The 26,957-nt window shown below is 44.8% G+C and overlaps 1 protein-coding gene across 1 annotated transcript; it reads right to left on the bottom strand.

The window, feature by feature from the left end:
- Positions 1-277: 277 nt before the first annotated feature.
- On the bottom strand, positions 278-26,957 carry senp6a (SUMO specific peptidase 6a). Its single transcript, XM_034134804.1, is given in 23 exon segments — positions 278-841; positions 843-857; positions 859-888; positions 2,611-2,761; positions 3,328-3,396; positions 3,569-3,648; positions 3,860-3,948; positions 4,919-5,163; positions 5,254-5,346; positions 5,805-5,927; positions 7,543-7,659; positions 10,495-10,667; positions 11,016-11,209; positions 12,395-12,583; positions 13,146-13,179; positions 14,984-15,124; positions 17,221-17,459; positions 18,633-18,669; positions 18,671-18,979; positions 19,306-19,403; positions 19,874-19,944; positions 25,830-25,847; positions 26,836-26,957. Coding segments are annotated over 23 exon segments (2,709 nt in total). The 5' UTR covers positions 26,868-26,957; the 3' UTR covers positions 278-679.

Genomic DNA, 26,957 nt, shown 5'->3' with positions numbered 1-26,957 from the left:
ATGACTTTTTTAATAGAAAATAGCCATCTGTTTACTGAAATGCCAAGCATTTTCAAACCCAGGAGAAAAGAATACACTTATGCAATGATAGCACACACACCCAACACCACACACACACACACACACACACAACCACACCACACACACACACACACACACACACACACACACACACACACACACACACACACACACACACACACATGACCCACACACACACACACACACACACACACACACACACACACACCACACACAAGTAGAGCTAACGGCAGAGCTCTTTGCATCTGGAGTTGCTTTTAATGCTGAACACGTTTCCAGTCCACATCGAAAGAGACCACAACAAGCACTGAAAACGCAGATGGCTCTGAGAACAGTTTCCAAACTCACAAACAAATCTACTTTTATTTCCTCTTCTTCCTCTTCTTCATCGTCCTCTACGCGGCTAGAAAGCAATACAAAATAACGAGGCGATCTATGAAAACATAAGTTAACGGGCCACTTCATGAATTACAAAGGCAGCGGGAGAAACTCCGGCGTATTTACACGTCATCTTTTAATCAGTACAAAGTTAAAGGTGTGTTTAATGTCTGTGGGAAACGGGAGCTACGGGGAGGAGGAGGAGGGGAAACTAGCAGCGTACAATTGGGGGGGGGGGAGGTCAGGAGAGGGGGGTGTTTTAGGGGCTGATGGGTACATTTGGAGTCTGTGGGGTTTCGGGGACTTCAGGACAACGAGGGGAAGCTGAAACCTCCTTCCTGTCCACTTCCTGTCGCTCTTTGATCTTCAGGATCAGCTGTCTGATCTCCTCGCGCTTCGTCTTCATTCGCTGCTGAGGATAACCAGTCGGAGAGGTTTCACGGGCAGGTGGAAGCTGGGGATGGGGCTCTGTTTGGGAGAGAGAAGAAACATTCATTAGTTTATAGCACGTTGGTTTATTGCTGTGATAAGTTGTAGAAGTCATAATAATAGTAGTAGGTAGTAGCTACAGTAATTGTAGTAGTAGTTACAGTAAATTGTAGTAGTAGTAGTAGAGTACAGTAATTGTAGTAGTAGTAGTACAGTTATTTGTAGTAGTAGTACATTAATAGTGAGTAGTTAGTACAGTAATTGTAGGTAAGAGTATAGTAGTACAGTAATTGTAGTAGTAGTTACAGTAATTGTAGTAGTAGTACAGTAATTGTAGTAGTAGTACAGTTAATTGTAGTAGGTTGTAGTTGTAGTACAGTTAGTACAGTAATTGTAGTAGTAGTACAGTAATTGTAGTAGTAGTAGTACAGTAGTACAGTAATTGTAGTAGTAGTACAGTAATTGTAGTAGTAGTACAGTAATTGTAGTAGTACAGTAATTGTAGTAGTAGTACAGTAATTGTAGTAGTACAGTAATTGTAGTAGTAGTACAGTAATTGTAGTAGTAGTACAGTAATTGTAGTAGTAGTACAGTAATTGTAGTAGTAGTAGTACAGTATTTGTAGTAGTAGTACATTAATAGTAGTAGTAGTACAGTAATTGTAGTAGTAGTAGTAGTACAGTAATTGTAGTAGTAGTACAGTAATTGTAGTAGTAGTAGTAGTACAGTAATTGTAGTAGTAGTACAGTAATTGTAGTAGTAGTACAGTAATTGTAGTAGTTGTAGTTGTAGTACAGTAGTACAGTAATTGTAGTAGTAGTACAGTAATTGTAGTAGTAGTAGTACAGTAGTACAGTAATTGTAGTAGTAGTACAGTAATTGTAGTAGTAGTACAGTAATTGTAGTAGTACAGTAATTGTAGTAGTAGTACAGTAATTGTAGTAGTACAGTAATTGTAGTAGTAGTACAGTAATTGTAGTAGTACAGTAGTAGTAGTTGTGAGTCGTTTAAACTCAAAAACCCTTTTAAAAAAGGAGATTTCAGAAGACTTTATTTATACTGGAGGAAATTGGGTTTGTGCTCCGTTTAACAATTAAATAATATATTCATATAAACATGAAAAGTTGAAGTCAAAATGCTTTAAAAAAATGTAAGAAATGTATATAAAAAAGTTAAATAAAATAAAAAAATAATTGAAAAAATAAAAATAAATAATGTGCAACAAAAAGATAATATATTAAATAAAATGTATTTATTTAAACATAAGTTAAAGTCAAATGTCAAATAAACCAGTCGGACGTTCACGGGCAGGTGGGATTCTGTTTGGGGAGAGATGTAAAATACAATGTTTATTATTTTATAGGCGTGTTTACAATATTGTGTTCGGAAAATCTTTCGATTTACACTCATTTCTACTCAGAGTTTTGACTTTCTTTCAGATTATTTTCTCTGAAATCTTGTTTTTTTAGAACAGATTTTTTCTTCAGAATTGACTTTTTCTCACAATTTTGACTTTTTTCTCCAAATCGTTTTTTCTCAGATTTTTTACTTTTACCTCTGAATAGTATTTTTTCTAATAATTGACTTTTTTTCCCCACAATTTTGACTCTTTTTCAAATAATCTTTCCACAGAATATTTACTTTTTTCTCAGAATAAATAAAGGTTTTTTCTCTGAATTGAATTTTTTCCTCTTTATTTGGACTTTTTTCGAATAATTATTTCTAAGATTGAGAAAAGGTGTTTAATGAGAGTGCGTTCACCTCGAAGAAGCTCTCCACGTACTGCAGGACGTAGACCCCACAGTCGCTGAAGTTGTCCTGTTGAGGCACTCGAGGGCTCGAGCCCTTCATCACTTCTTTCCCAAAACACCGAGTGGAGCCCTGACGCACCTCCCACTCCACCTCCAGGTACCTGAGACACAACAACAATAAATACCTGAAACTAAACAACAACAACAATACAAACCACACAAGGGAGGGGAAATCACGCTCAGAGGAAGAACTACATTTCCCATAAAGACACACTGTCCGAGTCAGGGAGTTAGTAACTAGCGCTTTTCCAAATGTTTAAAGTACTTTAGATTACATATTAGACATGTTGTACCATATCGACCCGAATATAAGACGACTCTTCTTTTTCAAGACTCATTTTTTGAGAAATACCTTTTTTTTTTCGCTGCCCCTTTGCGGACCTTGGAAAGCTTTTCTCTGACTGTTTACATTTGTAAGGCAGTCTTTTTGGGTTTTATGGTTCAGTGATAGAACTCTTTCTGTTTGTTTATACCCTATTTTAATGATGTTCCTTACGTGTTATTGTCATACTCTGTAAAAGCACTTTGGGCTGCGTCAAGCATGAAAAGTGCTATATAAATAAAGTTTATTATTATTATTATTATTGGAGTATGCAAGTTGAATCAAGTGGAAGATGGTAGAAAAACCATAGAAAGAAATCTCTCAAATTGTCTCTTTTTCACTCACTCTCTGAGGGTTTTCACCACGGTGGAGCGGGCCGGTCCTCGCAGCGAATCCATGATGAGAATACAAGGTCTGCAGGGGAACACATTACAACCTTTAAAAACGTGATAGATAGATAGATAGAACAATCTGAACTCAAAAAGACACTCTAGTGAGGCACAAAAATGAAGGGTGTATAAAACAGATTTATTGTCAACACTCTGGCGCCCCCTGCAGGAGCACAGATGTTATGACATGTACTCACTGTCTGCAGACGTTCAGTTTGGAGGCAGATTCAGAACTGAGAGGGTCTTCAGGGAGAGTTCCATCCTCACTGCACTCATCCTACACACACACACACACACACACACACACACGACTTTTTTCTCAGAATTTGACTTTTTTCTCAGAATTTTGACTTTTTTACAACAATATGAAACTAGCAGGTATGACTGCTCAGGTGAAGGAGATGACATGAGAGTATAAGGAGTTAAGGAGAGAAGGAGAGAGTATAAGGAGTGAAGGAGAGAAGGAGAGAGTATAAGGAGTGAAGTACCTGACAGGAGCTTTGGTCGTCAGAGAAGCTGAAGGGGTCGCTGTCTTCTTTAGCTGAAGCGTAGCTGACGCTGATTCTGTGCAACTCACCTGAAAACAAAACATCAACGTGTTAAAATGTTATATATCCAATAAAAAGCTCAGGCCACTATTGATATTTTTTTCCTCAGAATCTTGACTTTTTTCACACAATAGAATTTTTTTCTGAGAATCTTTTTTTTTCTTCCACAGAATTTACTTTACTTTTTTAAATCTTGAGTTTCTCAACATTTTTTGATTTTTCTCAAAATGTTGACTTCTGGATTTTTTTTCTCACAATTTTTCCGCAATTTTCATTTTTCTGTCAATTTTGACTTTTTTCCTCACAATTGACTTTTTTCAAAGAATTCTGACTTTTTTCACAGAATTAACATTTTTCAAAATATTTTTTAGATAGGGTAGGTAAGTTTGAGAAACCGGCTCGAGATACACTTTTTGTTATATTCCATGGAATGCTCTTAACATCCCGATAGCAATGAATATCTGAAGTGCTTTGACAACAAATCCATTAAATAAATATCATCTGTGGAAGCAGTAGTACTGTAAAAAGTACGACCAATCATTTTTGCCGGGCCGGCTAAAATGATTGGTCGTGCTTTTTACAGTACTACCTACCTGCCTGTCAGCCTTCCATCGGGGCACAAACTTATAAGGAAGTGGCAGATTTTCTCCGGTTGTGTATTTTCAAATTCTAGCGACCTCGAGCCGGTTTCTCAAACTTACCTACCCCACCTTTAAATATGGATTTTTTTTTTCTTCCGGAATTTTAACTTTTTTCAATCAGAATTTTCAAAATTGAGCTTTTCACAGAATTTACTTTTCTCTTATTACTGACTTTTTTCTCAATTGTTTTTCTTCAGAATTTTATACTTTTTTCTCTGAATTTTTCTTCTGAGAAAGTCAAGTAAAAATTCTGAAAACATTTTTAATTCTGAGGGAAAAAATGTATATTCTGTGTAAAGACTCAAAATACTATAAAATGAGGGCCTCTTTAAAAGTCCTCAGTTCAGACGCGACTCACTTGTGTATTGTGGTTCTGTGGGGGGGGGTGCAGGGTCTCCTTCAGTCGCTCCCTCTCTGGAGGCCTGGGGGACAGACAGGGGTTCTGAGGGGGGGTCCGGCCTATCAGGAGACACAGAGTCCGGGACGCTCTCCTCTGATTGGAGGGCGCTGGAGGAGGCGGGGCTCTGAGGGTTCTGAGGGTTCTGATCGAATAGAGGACTGTTCAAACCCGGGAAGCAAATCACCGCCAGGTACCAGTGAGCTCTGGAGAGAACAAGAACATCGTTACAGTTCTTCAGATAAGTAGGAGAGGTACTTCAATAATCCTGTGGTTTTGTGAAACTGAAGACTCACGACTCGTTGATGGGAACGAAGATAAAATCCTTCTGGAAGAGATCAACGTGCCGAGTCCACGTCTTCACCCTGTTGTGCTTCCTCTTGTGGATTCTGGAAAATAAAGAGTTTTTAGTGTGAAGTCTTCGGCTTTTAATAGTAAAAAAACGTTTCCCAGTAAAAGCCCCAATCATACAATGGAGACATTTTTTTTAAGTGTACTTTATTACCATTTAATTAGATTTATTTCACTGTGTTTCTATACTTTTTTTAAATTATTATTATACTTATTATTACTATTATTATCAACATCATTTTATTTTACACTGGTTATTGTTTTGCGAAAATGACAATTACTGTATAGGCATAATTGATTTTTAAGTGTTTATGTAATAAATATAATAACGTTCAGGAGAGAAAATTATTATTGAAACAGTAACATTTTGTAAGCATATCCTCATGTCTTTTGCATTATGTCTAAAAATAACTTTAAAAAATAAATGATAATAATTATAATAAATGATAAATAAATTACAGCAAAAACCCATTATATATTTCCCGTGCTCACTCACGGCAGGTTGCTGGTTTCCGGAGCGTTCCTCCTCTCCCTCTGGTTCAGTCTTTTGTAAAAGAAGGAGCTGAAGATGTGGATCCTTTGAGCGTCCTCTTTTTTTAATCTCTCCAAAACTAAATATCTGACGCAGACACACAAAGGAAGGATGAATTAGATCACTCAACGTTTCATACCATTCAGTTTTGGGAGACTTTGTGGAAACAGTTTTAAGAGAAATGTCCGATATCTTTGGCCTTTCTCTCAACAAGAACCCATTCACTTTATTACTGGGGAAATTCAAAAAAAAGATTCCTACCTATTTCTGGTGATAAGAATAGCGACCATTAAACAAATTACAAGGAATTGGCAGGAACAGATTTCTTTAAAAAATTGACATTTTCCTTAGAATTTACTTTTTTCTCAGAATCTTCAGAATTTTTCCAAGAATTTACTTTTTTCTTAAATATTGACTTTTTTTCTTATGCTGCGTTCACACCGGACGCGATGCGAATATTCGCTTCGCTCCTATCGCATCGCTCTAAACGCTCGAGTTTCACCGCGGCTGCCAGCTGTGTTTACTCGCATCATTCAAACAAGACGCGCTGGCTCGGGGGCTACAACTACAACAAATGAACATATTTGACCGTGATTAAATTGTTATACACGTTTCTAAATGATGAAGTAACAACATACTGATACCGGTTAGTAACAACCATGAATTAATGCTTTGACAAGTCTGCAGACAGACGGCAGGCGAAACACCTTTTAAAATGCTTGTTTTCTGAATGGAGATCGGGTCGACCAGGCTAAGCTAACGCAGTATATGCTCCGACCGTCCACACTCACAACAACGGCCTACAGACATAAATAAACCAGCGACTGTATTCTCCATGACACAGGCAGTCTGTGGTTTGTACTGGTTTAACTTTTGTCCAGTTTCTGAACAGATATGAGGAGCTGTGAGCTCTGAGTGCTAACTGCTAACAGCTAACGGCTGATGTTGTGAGGTTGAACGTCAGTGACGGCGTGAATTTGACGCTCGAGTTGAACAAATTGAACTCTCGCGTTTAACGCGGCACCGTTCAATCGCCTCAAACGCGTGATTCGCGCCGCGTCCACCGCTTCATGCGCGCCGTCGGAGCGAATTCGCGTCTGTCCGCGTCTCTGCATTGACTTTACATGTAATCGCGCCGCCCCCAAACATCGCATCGCGTCCGGTGTGAACGCAGCATTAAATATTGACTTTTTTTCAGAATTTTGAATTTCTTTAAAAAATTGACATTTTCCTTAGAATTTACTTTTTTCTCAGATTTTTGACTTTTTCCAAGAATTTACTTTTTTCTTAAATATATCAGAATTTTTGACTTTGAGAAATAAAATAAAAAGATTCCTACCTATTTCTGGTGATAAGAATAGCGATCATTAAACAAATTATAAGGAATTGGCTAAAGGATAATAACTCACAATGGAATAACCAACGAAATCTATGTAATGGAGAAACTATGAGAATTAGAAACCAAATGCATCTCTTTGTGGAAAGGTGGAGAAATGGGTAAAGTATAGAACAATATAATGAAGATTTATCAGGAACATAAGATGTAAGAATTGACAATTAATGTATACCTGAGTATTATAATACTCTATATAATCTATTCTTTTATTTTTGTATTATTACTATTATAACTATCATTTCATTTCGGTTTTGTCAACTGTTATGTAGTTAATTGATGTACCTAGATGATATATTTATTACTCACTTTAAATAAAAGTCTAAGATAACGTCGTTGAGGAATTCTCCCTCATTAAGGCAGTGCAGGTCTTCGTTAGTGACGGAAATCCCTCCTTTTGCTGGAGGAGGGGGGTACACCATTAATCTGGAACACAAACACAACGTTAATGACATGCCTTGATATGGTTTTATATTGGTGTATAAAGAGCCCACAGGCCACTGACTCTTTTAAGAAGGGCCTAATAACCTTTTATTAAAAAGAAAATGACTGTGTTTGAATACATGTCTTGTATGCCCTACTGTAGCACGTTGGGATTGCTTTTAGCTTTGAAAGGTGCTTTAGAAATACCATTTATTATTATTACTGATTATACAGTAAGGTAACATCATGGCTGTCATTTGATTGTAAGTTCATGGGATCGTCAAACAACAAAATCCTTACATTTGACCACAAACTGATTGCCATGAGTAGAGTTTCAACCATTGGACATAGAGAGCACAAGATGAACATTATTACCTCAACTGTGGACAATGTTTTTCAAATAAATAAGCAATCTGTCCAATGCAAATGATCCAGAGTCCATTCATCTTCAAAATTGACCCAAAATGTTTCAAAGTCTAACACAAAGAGAGAAGAATATTGGCATTTTCTGGTTAAAGCTGCCATATTTGATCCTGAAAATATCAGAAATGGACTCCTCCACCTCTTAAGGTCTTGTCTTAAGATAAGATAAGATAAGATAAACTTTATCTTAAGACAAGACCAAGACTTTAAGAGGTGGAGAACAAGTCAAGACCAAGACATAAAAATGTGCAGTTAAATCATTAAAAACTAGTTTTTTTATGATTTAAGGGGTTTTGACCTCTTAAAGTCATGGTCTCGACCCCTTAAAGTCTTGGTCTCGACCTCTTAAAGTCTTGGTCTCGACCTCTTAAAGTCTTGGTCTCGACCCCTTAAAGTTTCGGTTTCGAACTCTTAAAGTCTTGGTCTCGACCCCTTAAAGTCTTGGTCTCGACCCCTTAAAGTCTTGACCCCTTAAAGTCTTGGTCTCGACCCCTTAAAGTCTCGGTTTCGAACTCTTAAAGTCTTAGTGTTGACCCCTTAAAGTCTTGGTCTCGACCCCTTAAAGTCTTGGTCTCGACCCCTTAAAGTCTTGACCCCTTAAAGTCTTGGTCTCGACCCCTTAAAGTCTCGGTTTCGAACTCTTAAAGTCTTAGTGTTGACCCCTTAAGTCTTGGTCTCGACCTCTTAAAGTCTTGGTCTCGACCCCTTAAAGTCTTGGTCTCGACCCCTTAAAGTCTTGGTCTCGACCTCTTAAAGTCTTGGTCTCGACCCCTTAAAGTCTTGGTCTCGACCTCTTAAAGTCTTGGTCTCGACCTCTTAAAGTCTTGGTCTCGACCCCTTAAAGTCTTGGTCTCGACCCCTTAAAGTCTTGGTCTCGACCCCTTAAAGTCTTGGTCTCGACCTCTTAAAGTCTTGGTCTCGACCCCTTAAAGTCTCGGTTTCGAACTCTTAAAGTCTTAGTGTTGACCCCTTAAAGTCTTGGTCTCGACCCCTTAAAGTCTTGGTCTCGACCCCTTAAAGTCTCGACCCCTTAAAGTCTCGACCCCTTAAAGTCTTGGTCTCGACCCCTTAAAGTCTCGGTTTCGAACTCTTAAAGTCTTAGTGTTGACCCCTTAAAGTCTTGGTCTCGACCCCTTAAAGTCTTGGTCTCGACCCCTTAAAGTCTTGGTCTCGACCCCTTAAAGTCTTGATCTCGACACCTTAAAGTCTTGGTTTCGACCTCTTAAAGCCTTGGTCTCGACCTCTTAAAGTCTTGGTCTCGACCCCTTAAAGTCTCGACCCCTTAAAGTCTTGGTCTCGACCCCTTAAAGTCTTGGTCTCGACCTCTTAAAGTCTTGGTCTCGACCTCTTAAAGTCTTGGTCTCGACCCCTTAAAGTCTTGGTCTCGACCCCTTAAAGTCTCGGTCCCTTAAAGTCTCGGTTTCGACCCCTTAAAGTCTCGGTTTCGACCCCTTAAAGTCTTGTTCTCGACCCCTTAAAGTCTTGGTCTCGACCCCTTAAACTCTTGGTCTCGACCTCTTAAAGTCTTGGTCTCGACCTCTTAAAGTCTTGGTCTCGACCTCTTAAAGTCTTGGTCTCGACCTCTTAAAGTCTTGGTCTCGACCTCTTAAAGTCTTGGTCTCGACCCCTTAAAGTCTTGGTCTCGACCTCTTTAAGTCTTGGTCTCGACCCCTTAAAGTCTTGGTCTCGACCCCTTAAAGTCTTGGTCTCGACCCCTTAAGGTCTCGACCCCTTAAAGTCTCAGTTTCGAACTCTTAAAGTCTTAGTGTTGACCCCTTAAAGTCTTGGTCTTGACCCCTTAAAGTCTTGATCTCGACCCCTTAAAGTCTTGGTCTCGACCTCTTAAAGTCTCGGTTTCGAACTCTTAAAGTCTCGGTCCCTTAAAGTCTCGGTCTCGACCCCTTAAAGTCTCGGTCTCGACCTCTTAAAGTCTCGGTCTCGACCCCTTAAAGTTTCGGTCTCGACCTCTTAAAGTCTTGGTCTCGACCTCTTAAAGTCTTGGTCTCGACCCCTTAAAGTCTCGACCCCTTAAAGTCTTGGTCTTGACCCCTTAAAGTCTTGGTCTTGACCCCTTAAAGTCTTGACCCCTTAAAGTCTTGGTCTCGACCCCTTAAAGTCTTGGTCTCGACCCCTTAAAGTCTTGGTCTCGACCCCTTAAAGTCTTGGTCTCGACCTCTTAAAGTCTTGGTCTCGACCTCTTAAAGTCTTGGTCTCGACCCCTTAAAGTCTTGGTCTCGCCCCCTAAAGTCTTGGTCATTACTTGGTCTCGGTGAAGGTGGTCTTGACTACAAAACTACTATTTTGATTCCTTTTGGACCACTAACTTTAACCTCAAGCACAAAAGAAAGTGTTACATTTCCCGTATAAACAGTTCTATATTAGTTTATAAAACTCCAGCAGAGTATGAACCCTCACTTGATGATTGGTCCGGAGAAGGTGTGCTGGAGGTCGGTCATTTCCTCCTCTTCGTCCTCGAAGTAGCTGCTGTGTTGCCGGGTAGACATGCGTGTGCGTGTTGCCATGGCGACCGGGCTCAGCGGCGTTACATTGGTTACAGGGGATCCCTGCGAGGTTTGCAACGGCTTCTCCTGCAGAGAGGGGGAAATTAAAATAACACTTTTAAACATTAATTACTAATTTCACTTAAAAAAAAGATATATATATATTTAAAAAATGGAAGAAAAAACAGTGCTTCATTTGAACCACTGTTTTATTATATCTGCTCTTTAATAAAAAACCAAATATTACACAAAGAAAAATAAAATATATATATATTCTTTGCTGTGTTTTATCTTTGTTGGAACTGTATAAGGGTTTTTGTTATTTAGTAATTAAAAATATAGCTGTTTATTGTTTAAATAAAATGATTCATTATCTATCGTAATTTTAAACTGTAAATCTTTGTTATTTCCCGTGTGACGTGTCCCTGAACGCACCTTGTCCTCCTTCTGTTTGGACGCCTTGTTGTAGTTCACCAGCCGGATGTTGGCCTCCTCGAAGGGCAGATCTGACGGGAAGTCGCTGAGATTGTTTTTCCTCCCGATCTCTCGCAGGATCTCGTCCAGGAAGTTCTGCTCCTTCGACACCAGGCCGTTCTCGAAGATCAGGACGATGAACTTCTCGTCCGACTCTGAAGGAAACCAGGGAACATTTTAAGGCCCAGACACACCAAACTGACACCAAAGAACACGTCCCGACCCGACTGTTGTGTCGCCTCACGTCTCTGCGTCTTGGCCATGTGTCGCACTGGAACACACCGCAAAGACTTCAGCCGACGGCCAAGAAGCACGTACGAACTGCGCATGCGTGAGTGGCAATAACTCTCCTTACCAGCAGGCGGCGATAGTGTGTATTCGTCATTCAAAAGAGGCAACAACCGGAAGACAGACTGCGTGATAACCGAGAGAAGAAGAACAGACTGCGTGATATAAACAAACAACAAATAGCGTGCGTTCCATGTTCACTCTGCAGCGAGAAGCTCACGGGGCTTTCCCCAACCTGTGTCGAGAGCTGGAGTTAAAGGAAATCTCAGATTTGCCTTCTTAATCGTTTGTTTGGGTCCCTCACTTCCGTTTCGCTTCTCATGCACTGATTCGCTAGCTGAACAGCCAATCAGAGTGATTTATTTTGCCGACAGCCTTAGGCCGACAGCCTCCCGATTCAACATGTCGAATTGGCGGAGGAAGGTGTCGGCACGGCCGAAAAGACACGACGGTGCGGGACACACCAATCTGAGTAGGGCGACAGGACGCTCATCGACGGCCCGACATCTATCGACGCCGAAAATCGGCTCGGTGTGTCTGGGCCTTTAGGGACACTAATTAACCTTAAAGTGAGGTTGAAATGTATCATAAGTGTCTTTTAATTATAAATAGGTCACTGGAACACATTCTACTAAAATCTGGGGGTTTTCTAGAGAAATATAGTGTGAGGGGAGATGAATAAAGGTTCTTCTTCTTCTTACCATTTCCCCCCTTCTCCTCGCTCATACACACACGATCACACACACACACACACACACACACCACACACACACACCACACACACACACACACACACACACACACACCACACACACACACACACACACACCACACACACACACACACACACACCACACACACACACACACACACACACACACACACACACACACACACACACACACACACACACACACACACACACACACACACACGATCTCTGGATTAATGATAGATAGATACATTTATCTGTCTCTATCATTAATCCAGAGGTAACACTCTACATACAGGTGTACAGGTGTATATTATTTGAACAGTATTTGTGTACTCACGGTCTCCGGTACAGTCGTACCATTCTCCCGTCTTTTCCTCGTTCATGTTGAGTTGTGATCGAAGTCGAAAACACTCGTCTGCCGTCGTCTGGAAGAAAAGGACAGGGAGTTTCCGGATTTTGCACCACTCACAGCTGATGAGCTCCGACGCTCGGAAATACACGTTCTCCACCCCGTTACACTCCGGACCTGAACACACACACACAGGAACACACACATGAAGACACAGGAACACACACACACATGAAGACACAGGATCACACACACACACACACACACACACACACATGAAGACACAGGAACACACACACACATGAAGACACAGGAACACACACACACATGAAGACACAGGAACACACAAACACGATCACACAGACATACAGAGGAACACACACACACACACACACACAGAGGAACACACACACACACACACACACAGGGGAACACACACAGGAACACACACACACAGACACACAAGAACACACGCACACGAACACACACACAGGAACACACACAAGAACAGACACACACACACACACGCACACGAACACACACACACACACAGGAACACACGCACACGATCACACACGAACGCGCACACACACACACGAACAGACACACACACGCACAAAATAACATTTAATAACATTGTTTAATTTGTATTTCTGTGTGAATGTTTGTGTGTATACTTAAGAGAAGAGTAAAAAAAACTGTGATTTAAGCTGAAAAGTAAAAGCTGCTTCTCTCCTACCTTCAGTCTCCAGCTGGATCTGGTCGATGGAAAACTGAAAAGACAAAAAGAAAAAAGTCATTTTTCATTCCACTAATAAAACGTTAACTTGGACTCAAAACACAGAACGCTGCTTCTCCAGGTTTAACTCTGAGGACGTAAAACCGTGCGGGCCAAGACAAGGTTCATAGGGTAGCAGAAATAAACCATTAAGTGCTGCTTAAACCATCATTAGGGCTTTGTGTAACGACCTGCAGCGACTTCGATGGATTAGAACAGCCCTTAATGTGGCGGACGAAAAAATAGAAAAAAAAAATATATATAAAAATATATATATATTAATAATTTAGTTTTTGGGTGGGATTAAATAAGTGTAAACTTCTTCTCACCCCTTTTCCGATGTGTAATTAGATAATTTGTTTATATATAATTTAGAATCTGTCATATTTTTGTATATGCATTTTAACACTGCTTGAGTTTGTATAGTATCATAATTCTCATGTTTCATTTCATTATTATTTTTTTGTATTATTGTTTTACACGTTCGAAATAAATCAAATCAAAAAATGTAATCGATTTGGGCCTCAAGGTGCCTAGATCAGGGGTGTCCAAACTACGGCCCGCGGACCATTCAATCGGCGCTCAGCAAATTAAAATAAGTATAATGGAATACGGCCCACAGATGAAACTTGAGCTTGTCTTATATTGTACTTCTTAAATATATATGTAAAAATATATTACAGAGTAGTATTCATAAGCCTACTTTTAAAATAAATTCATTCAATTAAAGTTGAAAACATTTTCTAACAAATCTAAGTTGATAAGAAAAAAGCCCAATAACTTATTTCCATAACAACCTTGAAATAAACCCTTCATATAGAGTGGTGCAGGAATGAGTCCTAAAACACGGAAGTGAGTCAGCATTTCACCACTTCCTGTTCCCTCGTCTCAGAGCCAATGGGATCTCTCCATAGGATTTTGGAAAATATCTGAAATAAGGTCTGTGGTTGAGACACTTTGAAGAGACGGATCACGTTTTGTTCTAGGACATTAAATCCATCAGCAGTGACCCCACTGGTGATTTCTGAAGAGTTGACGTGTCTGAAAAACGATGGTTGTTACCAAGTGGCTGAATAGGACTACAGAAGTCGTGGAGGCCGTTGTACGTCATTACGCCGAACACGTAAACACTCCTCTAAGTTAGTTAGCCCTGTTCTGCTTGAAAGCAAGTACCTGCCTCCTGCAAACTGTTCAAACAAACGCTTCAACTCGTACCATTTAGAATCTGTGTGTTTGGATATGGATCTGAAGTTGGCGTGACGTTGAAGTCGTGCTGCTGGACTCGCCTGTAGTTCCTTTATAGCATCACGTTAGCATTTTGCTTCTGGACATTAGATTTATGATTCGAACATTATAAAAGTAGGGACATGTGGAGATTATCAGACTGAACAAAACGTGCATTTATCAAACAGGTTCGTTTTCCACAGATCTTATTTCCAGCTCTTTTCCTAAATCCTCTGGAGAAACCCTGTTGCTTTTAGTCGAGGGAACCAGCAGCTTCCTTCAGGGTGAATACGTCATCCCTGCACCGCTCTATTTCCTCTTATTATAATCAGGCTGAAGTTTCTGTTTTAAGGAATGAGCTGCCAACAGAAGAAAGTAAACCCTCTGGAGAGCTGTGATGAAGTCATTTCCCTACATTGGATTGACTTTTCCAACTTATAACTGAACCTATGAGGCGATATACCTCCAGTGAGCGGCCCAGCCCTTCGTATGTTTTTCTGTATGAGGCACCCCTGGCCCAGATTAGGCTGAGCAGAGTCTGGAGGAAATATTAAAAAAGTAATGGGATTACTCACGACGACGGGCTTGGTCACCATGCGGCGCAGAGTTCCTATCCGCACGCTGCGACACTCCAGGATGATGCTGTCACATGTATCAGGAGAGAGTTTGGGTTTCTTCGTCCTCGGGGAAAACTGCTCGGGGGGTTGGTTCCCAAACTGCAAAATAAAATAATGAATATGTAAACATTAGAGAACTGTGACGAGAAATGTTCGTCAACGACCTTTTTTGCACGACTAAGACGAGACGATGACGAGCTAAAAATAGATTCTTGATAATAAAAACTATGACGAAATGTATATTTAGTTTTCGTTGACGAGACGAGACTAAGGTGTTAATGGTGGAGTATCGGACATTCAAAATGCAGGGTCCGTCTCGTCCGTCAAAATGCATCTTACGGTTCTAACTTGCAATATCATTATTTCCACTCTCTTCACTCCAGAAGAGCGATCTCCCTGAGTGTGGGGGGGCGGGGGCCTCTCTCTCTCTCTGTGTGCGGGGGCGGGGCCTCTCTCTCTCTGTGTGCGGGGGGGGCGGGGGCCTCACTCTCTCTCTGTGTGCAGGGGGCGGGGCCTCACTCTCTCTCTGTGTGCGGGGGGGCGGGGCCTCACTCTCTCTCTGTGTGCGGGGGGCGGGGCCTCACTCTCTCTGTGTGCGGGGGGGCGGGGCCTCTCTCTCTCTCTGTGTGCGGGGGCGGGGCCTCTCTCTCCCTGAGTGTGGGGGGGGCGGGGCCTCTCTCTCTCTGTGTGCGGGGGGCGGGGCCTCTCTCTCTCTGTGTGCGGGGGGGCGGGGCCTCTCTCTCTCTCTGTGTGCGGGGGGCGGGGCCTCTCTCTCCCTGAGTGTGGGGGGGCGGGGCCTCACTCTCTCTCTGTGTGCGGGGGGGCGGGGCCTCACTCTCTCTCTGTGTGCGGGGGGGCGGGGCCTCACTCTCTCTCTGTGTGCGGGGGGCGGGGCCTCACTCTCTCCCTGAGTGTGGGGGGGCGGGGCCTCACTCTCTCCCTGTGTGCGGGGGGGCGGGGCCTCACTCTCTCCCTGTGTGCGGGGGGCGGGGCCTCACTCTCTCTCTGTGTGCGGGGGGCGGGGCCTCACTCTCTCCCTGAGTGTGGGGGGGGGGGGGGCCTCACTCTCTCCCCCTGTGTGCGGGGGGCGGGGCCTCACTCTCTCCCTGTGTGCGGGGGGCGGGGCCTCACTCTCTCTCTGTGTGCGGGGGGCGGGGCCTCACTCTCTCTCTGTCTGCGGGGGGGCGGGGCCTCACTCTCTCCGTGTGTGCGGGGGGCGGGGCCTCACTCTCTCTCTGTGTGCGGGGGGGCGGGGCCTCACTCTCTCTCTGTGTGCGGGGGGGCGGGGCCTCACTCTCTCTGTGTGTGTGGGGGGCGGGGCCTCACTCTCTCTCTGTCTGCGGGGGGCGGGGCCTCACTCTCTCTCTGTCTGCGGGGGGCGGGGCCTCACTCTCCGTGTGTGCGGGGGGCGGGGCCTCACTCTCTCTCTGTGTGCGGGGGGCGGGGCCTCACTCTCTCTGTGTGTGCGGGGGGCGGGGCCTCACTCTCTCCGTGTGTGCGGGGGGCGGGGCCTCACTCTCTCTCTGTGTGCGGGGGGCGGGGCCTCACTCTCTCTCTGTGTGCGGGGGCGGGGCCTCACTCTCTCTGTGTGCGGGGGGCGGGGCCTCACTCTCTCTCTGTGTGCGGGGGCGGGGCCTCACTCTCTCTCTGTGTGCGGGGGCGGGGCCTCACTCTCTCTCTGTGTGCGGGGGGCGGAGCCTAACAGACACGCTGCAGCGGCGCGCACACACATTTTTAAGAGTAGTAGTACCGATAAAAACCTTAACGATACCCATCCCTAGATATTACACAAGTAAAGTGTTAGAAAGTGAATTGTTGCTTTACGAATTTCAACATTCTTGTTGTTAATGTAATAATTATTATACATTTTGACTATGTTTTTGTATTTATTATATGTATTAAAATATTAAATATATTACTTAAGCAATAAATGAAAATAAATGTATTATAATTATTTCATAAACATAATTATTATTTACGTTATTCATGAATTAATGTGTAGAAATAAATTAAATAGATACCTTGTTTCTAATTATTATTTTATATACATGTATATATAACAATCATTTAAGTAATAAATAAATTCATAAAAATAAATGACTTTAAGGAAGATTATAAGAACACTTACATTTCTTATATTTAAATTAGAAAAAATATATTTAATTCCCTAACTTCCTAACGTCTCCGCTCCTCACCTGGTCTTTCATCCGGGATCTTCTCGGTATCGTGACCTTCATGTTGACGTCTTCAAAAAAGTCGGCGTTAATTTCCTCCTCCTCTCCGGCACTTTTCACCGCCGCCTCCACTCGACCACCAGAGGGCGCCGGAGAGGAGTGGGCGGAGTCAGCGGGGCGAGGAGAAACGCTGTCCAATCGGCTCACACTTCCTGTACTGGCATTATCAGCCTCCTCCTCTTCATCACTGGACAGAACAACTGGGGAGGAGAGAGGACTCTTTAAAGTAGAGACACTACATACTGATATACACCTGAACATCAGCAGGAGAGGACTCTTTAAAGTAGAGACACTACATACTGATATACACCTGAACATCAGCAGGAGAGGGACTCTTTAAAGTAGAGACACTACATACTGATATACACCTGAACATCAGCAGGAGAGGACTCTTTAAAGTAGAGACACTACATACTGATATACACCTGAACATCAGCAGGAGAGGACTCTTTAAAGTAGAGACACTACATACTGATATACACCTGAACATCAGCAGGAGAGGACTCTTTAAAGTAGAGACACTACATACTGATATACACCTGAACATCAGCAGGAGAGGACTCTTTAAAGTAGAGACACTACATACTGATATACACCTGAACATCAGCAGGAGAGGGACTCTTTAAAGTAGAGACACTACATACTGATATACACCAGAACATCAGCAGGAGAGGACTCTTTAAAGTAGAGACACTACATACTGATATACACCTGAACATCAGCAGGAGAGGGACTCTTTAAAGTAGAAACCACTACATACTGATATACACCAGAACATCAGCAGGAGAGGACTCTTTAAAGTAGAGACACTACATACTGATATACACCTGAACATCAGCAGGAGAGGACTCTTTAAAGTAGAGACACTACATACTGATATACACCTGAACATCAGCAGGAGAGGACTCTTTAAAGTAGAGGACACTACATACTGATATACACCTGAACATCAGCAGGAGAGGACTCTTTAAAGTAGAGACACTACATACTGATATACACCTGAACATCAGCAGGAGAGGACTCTTTAAAGTAGAGACACTACATACTGATATACACCTGAACATCAGCAGGAGAGGACTCTTTAAAGTAGAGACACTACATACTGATATACACCTGAACATCAGCAGGAGAGGACTCTTTAAAGTAGAGACACTACATACTGATATACACCTGAACATCAGCAGGAGAGGACTCTTTAAAGTAGAGACACTACATACCGATATACACCTGAACATCAGCAGGAGAGGACTCTTTAAAGTAGAGACACTACATACTGATATACACCTGAACATCAGCAGGAGAGGACTCTTTAAATTAAAAAAATGTACCGTGGCTCATAAAAAGGTTAGCTACCACTTCTCTAAAGTACTCACTGGGGTCGTTGAGTTCGTGCCGATGTGCCGCTGCCGCCCTCTTTCCCTTTGGGAGGGTTTCTGGCTCCTTGGTACCCCGAGCCCCCCGCTGAGAGACCGTTACTGTTGCTCAGAGGCAGCAGCGATCCTCTGGAGCTCCTCAGGGTGGAGGCGGGTCTGTAGAAGCTCTGCTGCAAGCTGATTTGTCCAGAGGAGGACCTGAGGGGGGGTCGCGGGGTTACGGAGGAAAGCAGCGCCGCTCCATTGCCACAGGTCACACACATGCTGACGTCCTCACTGGGCTTTTTACACTTCATGCACACCGTGTGGTACACCGTGGGGCAAAGAGGCTGCAGGGGGGGCTTGGACTAGAGGGGGATTCAAACACATTAGATAGATATATTATGGTAGGTAGATGTTTAGATAGGTATATGTTTATAGATAGGTAGATATATTATGGTAGGTAGATAGATATGTTATGGTAGATAGATAGATGGATAGATAGAAGAGAACGAACATAAATATTGTTTTCTTGCATCACTTTAAAATGTTACGGGAAAATCAGCATTTTTCCGCTTGACGCTAACGCTTTGTTTTCACCGGAAAGTGGGCTTAATTTTGCCACAAAGTGCCGTAGCGTTGCTCTCATCTATAGGTGTTCAGCAGAGGGGTTTCTGGGTAATGTAGTCCTTACCTCTGCTGCTTTGACCTGCGAGGGGAAGGAGCAGAAATCCTCCAGCGGTTTCCTCTTCTGCTGCTGAACACGTCGCTTCACATTCAGCTGATCCTCGTCTGAAAGGACACACACACACACACACACACACACACACACACACACACACACACAACACACACACACACACACACACAACACACACCACACACACACACACACACACACACACACACACACACACACACACACACACACACACACACACACACACACACACACACACACACACACACACACACACACAACACACACACACACACACACACACACACACACACACACACACACACACACACACACACACACCTATTGTAATGTTATTTTACTCCCATAGTGTTATTTTTAATATTGTATTTGTTTCCTGTTCAGCACTTTGGTCAACTGAGGTAGTTTTAAATGTGTTACATAAACAAATAAAGATTGAGAGATTTTGAGACAAACTTGACTAAAATCTGCTTATCTCCGAGCTGGTAAATAAAGCTAGTTAAATAAGATAAATGCTTGAGAATAGTTGAAATGATTGTACCTGAGATCTCTGGACAGGTGAGCACGATGCTGTCCACTTCGACCCCCTGCGGTGTGGTGGAGAAGTCGTTTCTGCAGGAGAAAAAAGACGATATGGTCAGAGAAACCGCCGTGTAAACAGGTAATCAGAATTAAAACCAGGACGTTGGCTCGATGCAAGGTGATGGGGAAAAGTGTAACTTCCAGGAGCTTTCAAGATGTTTGAATTGTTAAATATATTGTTTATTGATATCCTTTAAATGTCTGTTAATTTCTTTGATTATTGTGCATGCCTTGAAGGAGACATGCTGCATCTCCAGGGGTTTATACTCAAATTAGACATTTGAATAAATAGGAAAAATATGCACAAGGCTTCGTGGAATTAAATGGCGTAAGACTTGACATCTCTCAAAAGAAACTAAGAAATGTGGGCAGAAAACATGGAGATGAAAGAAGCACCTGGCTCTACGTACTCTCTGCTATAGCAGCAGTAGAGGAGGAAGCACCTGGCTCTACATACTCTCTGCTATAGCAGCAGTAGAGGAGGAAGCACCTGGCTCTACGTACTCTCTGCTATAGCAGCAGTAGAGGAGGAAGCACCTGGCTCTACGTACACTCTGCTATAGCAGCAGTAGAGGAGGAAGCACCTGGCTCTACGTACTCTGCTATAGCAGCAGTAGAGGAGGAAGCACCTGGCTCTACGTACTCTCTGCTATAGCAGCAGCAGAGGAGGAAGCACCTGGCACTGTACACTCTGCTATAGCAGACAGAGGAGGAAGCACCTGGCTCTACGTACTCTCTGCTATAGAGCAGCAGAGGAGGACAAGCACGGCTCTACGTACACTCTGCTATAGCAGCAGCAGAGGAGGAAGCACCTGGCTCTAAGTACTCTCTGCTATAGCAGCAGCAGAGGAGGAAGCACCTGGCTCTACGTACACTCTGCTATAGCAGCAGCAGAGGAGGAAGCACCTGGCGTCTACAATCACTCTGATAGCAGCAGCAGAGGAGGAAGCACCTGGCTCTGCTTACTCTCTGCTATAGCAGCAGCACAGAGGAGGAAGCACCTGGCTCTACGTACACTCTGCGATAGCAGCGAAGCAGAGGAGGGAAGCACCTGGCTCTACGTACACCTGCTATAGCAGAGCAGCAGAGGAGGAAGCACATGGCTCTAGTACCACTCTGCTATAGCAGCAGCAGAGGAGGAAGCACCTGGCTCTACGTACTCTCTGCTATAGCAGCGCAGTAAGAGGAGGAAAGCACCTGGCTCTACGTACTCTCTGCTATAGCAGCAGCAGAGGAGGAAGCAACCTGGCTCTACGTACACTCTGCTATAGCAGCAGCAGAGGAGGAAGCACTGGATCTACGTACTCTCTGCATAGCAGCAGCAGAGGAGGAGAAGCACCTGGCTCTACGTACTCTCTGCTATAGCAGCAGTAGAGAGGAGGAAGCACCTGGCTCGACACTCTGTATAGCAGCAGAGTAGAGGAGGAAGCACCTGGCTCTACGTACACTCTGCTATAGCAGCAGTAGAGGAGGAAGCACCTGGTCTAGTACACTCTGCTATAGCAGCAGTAGAGGAGGAAGCACCTGGCTCTAGTACACTCTGCTATAGCAGCAGTAGAGGAGAAGCATGGCTCTAGTACTCTGCTATAGCAGCAGTAGAGGAGGAAGCACCGGCTTCTACGTACCTCTGATAGCAGCAGTAGAGGAGGAAGCACCTGCTATACGTACACTCTGCTATAGCAGCATAGAGGAGGAAGCACCGGCTCTACCTACTCTGCTATAGCAGCAGACAGAGGAGGAAAGCACCTGGCTCTACGTACACTCTGCTATAGCAGCAGAGAGGAGGAAGCACCTGGCTCTACGTACACTCTGCTATAGCAGCAGTAGAGGAGGAAAGCACCTGGCTCTACGTACACTCTGCTATAGCAGCAGAGGAGGAAGCACCTGGCTCTACGTACACTCTGCTATAGCAGCAGAGGAGGAAGCACCTGGCTCTACGTACACTCTGCTATAGCAGCAGAGGAGGAAGCACCTGGCTCTACGTACTCTCTGCTATAGCAGCAGTAGAGGAGGAAGCACCTGGCTCTACGTACTCTCTGCTATAGCAGCAGTAGAGGAAGCACCTGGCTCTACGTACTCTCTGCTATAGCAGCAGCAGAGGAAGCACCTGGCTCTACGTACTCTCTGCTATAGCATATAGCAGCAGCAGAGGAGGAAGCACCTGGCTCTACGTACTCTCTGCTATAGCAGCAGCAGTAGAGGAAGCACCTGGCTCTACGTACACTCTGCTATAGCAGCAGCAGAGGAGGAAGCACCTGGCTCTACGTACACTCTGCTATAGCAGCAGAGGAGGAAGCACCTGGCTCTACGTACACTCTGCTATAGCAGCAGAGGAGGAAGCACCTGGCTCTACGTACACTCTGCTATAGCAGCAGCAGAGGAGGAAGCACCTGGCTCTGCGTACTCTCTGCTATAGCAGCAGTAGAGGAGGAAGCACCTGGCTCTGCGTACTCTCTGCTATAGCAGCAGCAGAGGAGGAAGCACCTGGCTCTGCGTACTCTCTGCTATAGGAGCAGCAGAGGAGGAAGCACCTGGCTCTACGTACACTCTGCTATAGCAGCAGCAGTAGAGGAAGCACCTGGCTCTACGTACACTCTGCTATAGCAGCAGCAGTAGAGGAAGCACCTGGCTCTACGTACACTCTGCTATAGCAGCAGCAGAGGAGGAAGCACCTGGCTCTACGTACACTCTGCTATAGGAGCAGCAGAGGAGGAAGCACCTGGCTCTACGTACACTCTGCTATAGCAGCAGCAGAGGAGGAAGCACCTGGCTCTACGTACACTCTGCTATAGCAGCAGCAGAGGAGGAAGCACCTGGCTCTACGTACACTCTGCTATAGCAGCAGCAGAGGAGGAAGCACCTGGCTCTGCGTACTCTCTGCTATAGCAGCAGCAGAGGAGGAAGCACCTGGCTCTACGTACACTCTGCTATAGCAGCAGCAGAGGAGGAAGCACCTGGCTCTACGTACTCTCTGCTATAGCAGCAGCAGAGGAGGAAGCACCTGGCTCTACGTACACTCTGCTATAGCAGCAGTAGAGGAGGAAGCACCTGGCTCTACGTACACTCTGCTATAGCAGCAGTAGAGGAGGAAGCACCTGGCTCTACGTACACTCTGCTATAGCAGCAGAGGAGGAAGCACCTGGCTCTACGTACACTCTGCTATAGCAGCAGTAGAGGAGGAAGCACCTGGCTCTACATACTCTCTGCTATAGCAGCAGTAGAGGAGGAAGCCCCTGGCTCTACGTACACTCTGCTATAGCAGCAGTAGAGGAAGCACCTGGCTCTACGTACTCTCTGCTATAGCAGCAGTAGAGGAAGCACCTGGCTCTACGTACTCTTCTGCTATAGGAGCAGTAGAGGAAGCACCTGGCTCTACGTACTCTCTGCTATAGCAGCAGTAGAGGAGGAAGCACCTAGCTCTACGTACTCTCTGCTATAGGAGCAGAGGAGGAAGCACCTGGCTCTACGTACACTCTGCTATAGCAGCAGTAGAGGAGGAAGCACCTGGCTCTACATACTCTCTGCTATAGCAGCAGTAGAGGAGGAAGCACCTGGCTCTACGTACACTCTGCTATAGCAGCAGTAGAGGAAGCACCTGGCTCTACGTACTCTCTGCTATAGCAGCAGAGGAGGAAGCACCTGGCTCTACGTACTCTCTGCGATAGGAGCCAGAGGAGGAAGCAACCTGGCTCTACGTACACTCTGCTATAGCAGCAAGTAGAGGAGGAAGCACCTGGCTCTACATACTCTCTGCTATAGCAGCAGAGGAGGAAGCACCTGGCTCTACGTACTCTCTGCTATAGAGCAGCGGAGGAAGCACCATGGCTCTACGTACACTCTGCTATAGCAGCAGTAGAGGAGGAAGCACCTGGCTTCTACATACTCTCTGCTATAGCAGCAGCAGAGGAGGAAGCACCTGGCTCTACGTACACTCTGCTATAGCAGCAGCAGAGGAGAGGAACAGCACCTGGCTCTACGTACTCTCTGCTATAGCAGCAGCAGAGGAGAAGCACCTGGCTCTAGCATACTCTCTGCTATAGCAGCAGTAGAGCGAGGAAGCACCTGGCTCTACGTACACTCTGCTATAGCAGCAGTAGAGGAGGAAGCACCTGGCTCTACGTACACTCTGCTATAGCAGCAGAGGAGGAAGCACCTGGCTCTACGTACACTCTGCTATAGCAGCAGTAGAGGAGGAAGCACCTGGCTCTACATACTCTCTGCTATAGCAGCAGTAGAGGAGGAAGCACCTGGCTCTACGTACACTCTGCTATAGCAGCAGTAGAGGAAGCACCTGGCTCTACGTACTCTCTGCTATAGCAGCAGTAGAGGAAGCACCTGGCTCTACGTACTCTCTGCTATAGGAGCAGTAGAGGAAGCACCTGGCTCTACGTACTCTCTGCTATAGCAGCAGTAGAGGAGGAAGCACCTAGCTCTACGTACTCTCTGCTATAGGAGCAGAGGAGGAAGCACCTGGCTCTACGTACACTCTGCTATAGCAGCAGTAGAGGAGGAAGCACCTGGCTCTACATACTCTCTGCTATAGCAGCAAGTAGAGGAGAGGAAGCACCTGGCTCTACGTACACTCTGCTATAGCAGCAGTAGAGGAAGCACCTGGCTCTACGTACTCTCTGCTATAGCAGCAGAGGAGGAAGCACCTGGCTCTACGTACTCTCTGCTATAGGAGCAGAGGAGGAAGCACCTGGCTCTACGTACACTCTGCTATAGCAGCAGTAGAGGAGGAAGCACCTGGCTCTACATTACTCTCTGCTATAGCAGCAGTAGAGGAGGCGGAGCACCTGGCTCTACGTACTCTATGCTATAGCCGCAGTAGAGGAGGAAGCACCTGGGCTCTTACGTACACTCTCTATAGCAGCAGTAGAGGAGAAGCACCTGGCTCTACGTACACTCTGCTATAGACAGCAGTAGAGGAGGAAGCACCTGGCTCTACGTACTCTCTGCTATAGGAGCAGAGGGGAAGCACCTGGCTCTACGTACACTCTGCTATAGCAGCAGTAGAGGAGGAAGCACCTGGCTCTACGTACTCTCTGCTATAGCAGCAGTAGAGGAGGAAGCACCTGGCTCTACGTACTCTCTGCTATAGCAACAGTAGAGGAGGAAGCACCTGGCTCTACGTACTCTCTGCTATAGGAGCAGTAGAGTAGGAGGTAGGTGAAGGCATGAAGCACCTGGCTCTACGTACTCTCTGCTATAGCAGCAGTAGAGGAGGAAGCACCTGGCTCTACGTACTCTCTGCTATAGCAGCAGTAGAGGAAGCACCTGGCTCTACGTACTCTCTGCTATAGCAGCAGCAGAGGAAGCACCTGGCTCTACGTACTCTCTGCTATAGCAGCAGCAGAGGAGGAAGCACCTGGCTCTACGTACTCTCTGCTATAGCAGCAGTAGAGGAAGCACCTGGCTCTACGTACTCTCTGCTATAGCAGCAGTAGAGGAAGCACCTGGCTCTACGTACACTCTGCTATAGCAGCAGTAGAGGAGGAAGCACCTGGCTCTACGTACTCTCTGCTATAGGAGCAGTAGAGGAGGAAGCACCTGGCTCTACGTACACTCTGCTATAGCAGCAGCAGAGGAGGAAGCACCTGGCTCTACGTACACTCTGCTATAGGAGCAGAGGAGGAAGCACCTGGCTCTACGTACACTCTGCTATAGCAGCAGCAGTAGAGGAAGCACCTGGCTCTACGTACACTCTGCTATAGCAGCAGTAGAGGAGGAAGCACCTGGCTCTACGTACTCTCTGCTATAGCAGCAGAAAGCACTTATCGTGAAAGGAAACCACACGTTAACAGAAAGTCTTACAGTGTGTCTGCAGGGACAAACAGATCAGGAAATATATGATATTTAGAGGACAAAGGGCGTGAAATGAGTCTAAAGATATACTCTGAGTACGAGAGTCTTACCTTTCCTTTAAATCAAGGCTGCGTGAAAATAAATCAAGAATAGAGATGTCTCAATAATTCATTTTATTAAAGTCTACCATTCACTTAAAGATGAGAGAGACAGAAGGACATATATACTGTGTGATGAGAGAGACAGAAGGACGTACTGTGTGATGAGAGAGACATAAGGACGTATATACTGTGTGATGAGAGAGACAGAAGGACGTATACTGTGATGAGAGAGACAGAAGGACATATATACTGTGTGTGAGAGAGACAGAAGGACGTACTGTGTGATGAGAGAGACAGAAGGACGTACTGTGTGATGAGAGAGACATAAGGACATACTGTGTGAGAGAGGACAGAAGGACATACTGTGTGATGAGAGAGACAGAAGGACGTACTGTGTGATGAGAGAGACAGAAGGACGTACTGTGTGATGAGAGAGACAGAAGGACATACTGTGTGATGAGAGAGACATGAGGACATACTGTGTGATGAGAGAGACATAAGGACATACTGTGTGATGAGAGAGACAGAAGGACATACTGTGTGATGAGAGAGACAGAAGGACATACTGTGTGATGAGAGAGACAGAAGGACATACTGTGTGATGAGAGAGACAGAAGGACATACTGTGTGATGAGAGAGACATAAGGACATACTGTGTGATGAGAGAGACATGAAGGACTACTGTGTGTGAGAGAGACATAAGCTAGTGTTGATGAGAGAGACAGAAGGACATACTGTGTGATGAGAGAGACAGAAGGACATACTTGTGTATGAATGAGAGGACAGAAGGACATACTGTGTGATGAGAGAGACAGAAGGACAATACCTGCTGTGATGAGAGAGACAGAAAGGACATACTGTGTGATGAGAGAGACAGAAGGACACACTGTGTGATGAGAGAGACATGAGGACATACTGTGTGATGAGAGAGACAGAAGGACACACTGTGTGATGAGAGAGACATGAGGACATACTGTGTGATGAGAGAGACATGAGGACGTATGAGAGGACTCACCTCTGGCCTGGTCTCCGTCCCCCAGAGGGCATCTGGGCGTGCTGGAAGTGTCTCCCCTGCAGAACGATGCCCTGCAGGCAGAAGTTTGTTCTGTTGGGGTCGAAGAGGACGTCTCTTCAGGG

This window comes from Trematomus bernacchii, unplaced genomic scaffold, assembly GCF_902827165.1.
Source record: "Trematomus bernacchii unplaced genomic scaffold, fTreBer1.1, whole genome shotgun sequence".
Classification (NCBI taxonomy): Eukaryota; Metazoa; Chordata; class Actinopteri; order Perciformes; family Nototheniidae; genus Trematomus; species Trematomus bernacchii.
Note: the sequence above shows the minus strand (reverse complement) of the source record. Positions and strands in the feature narration are given on the sequence as shown.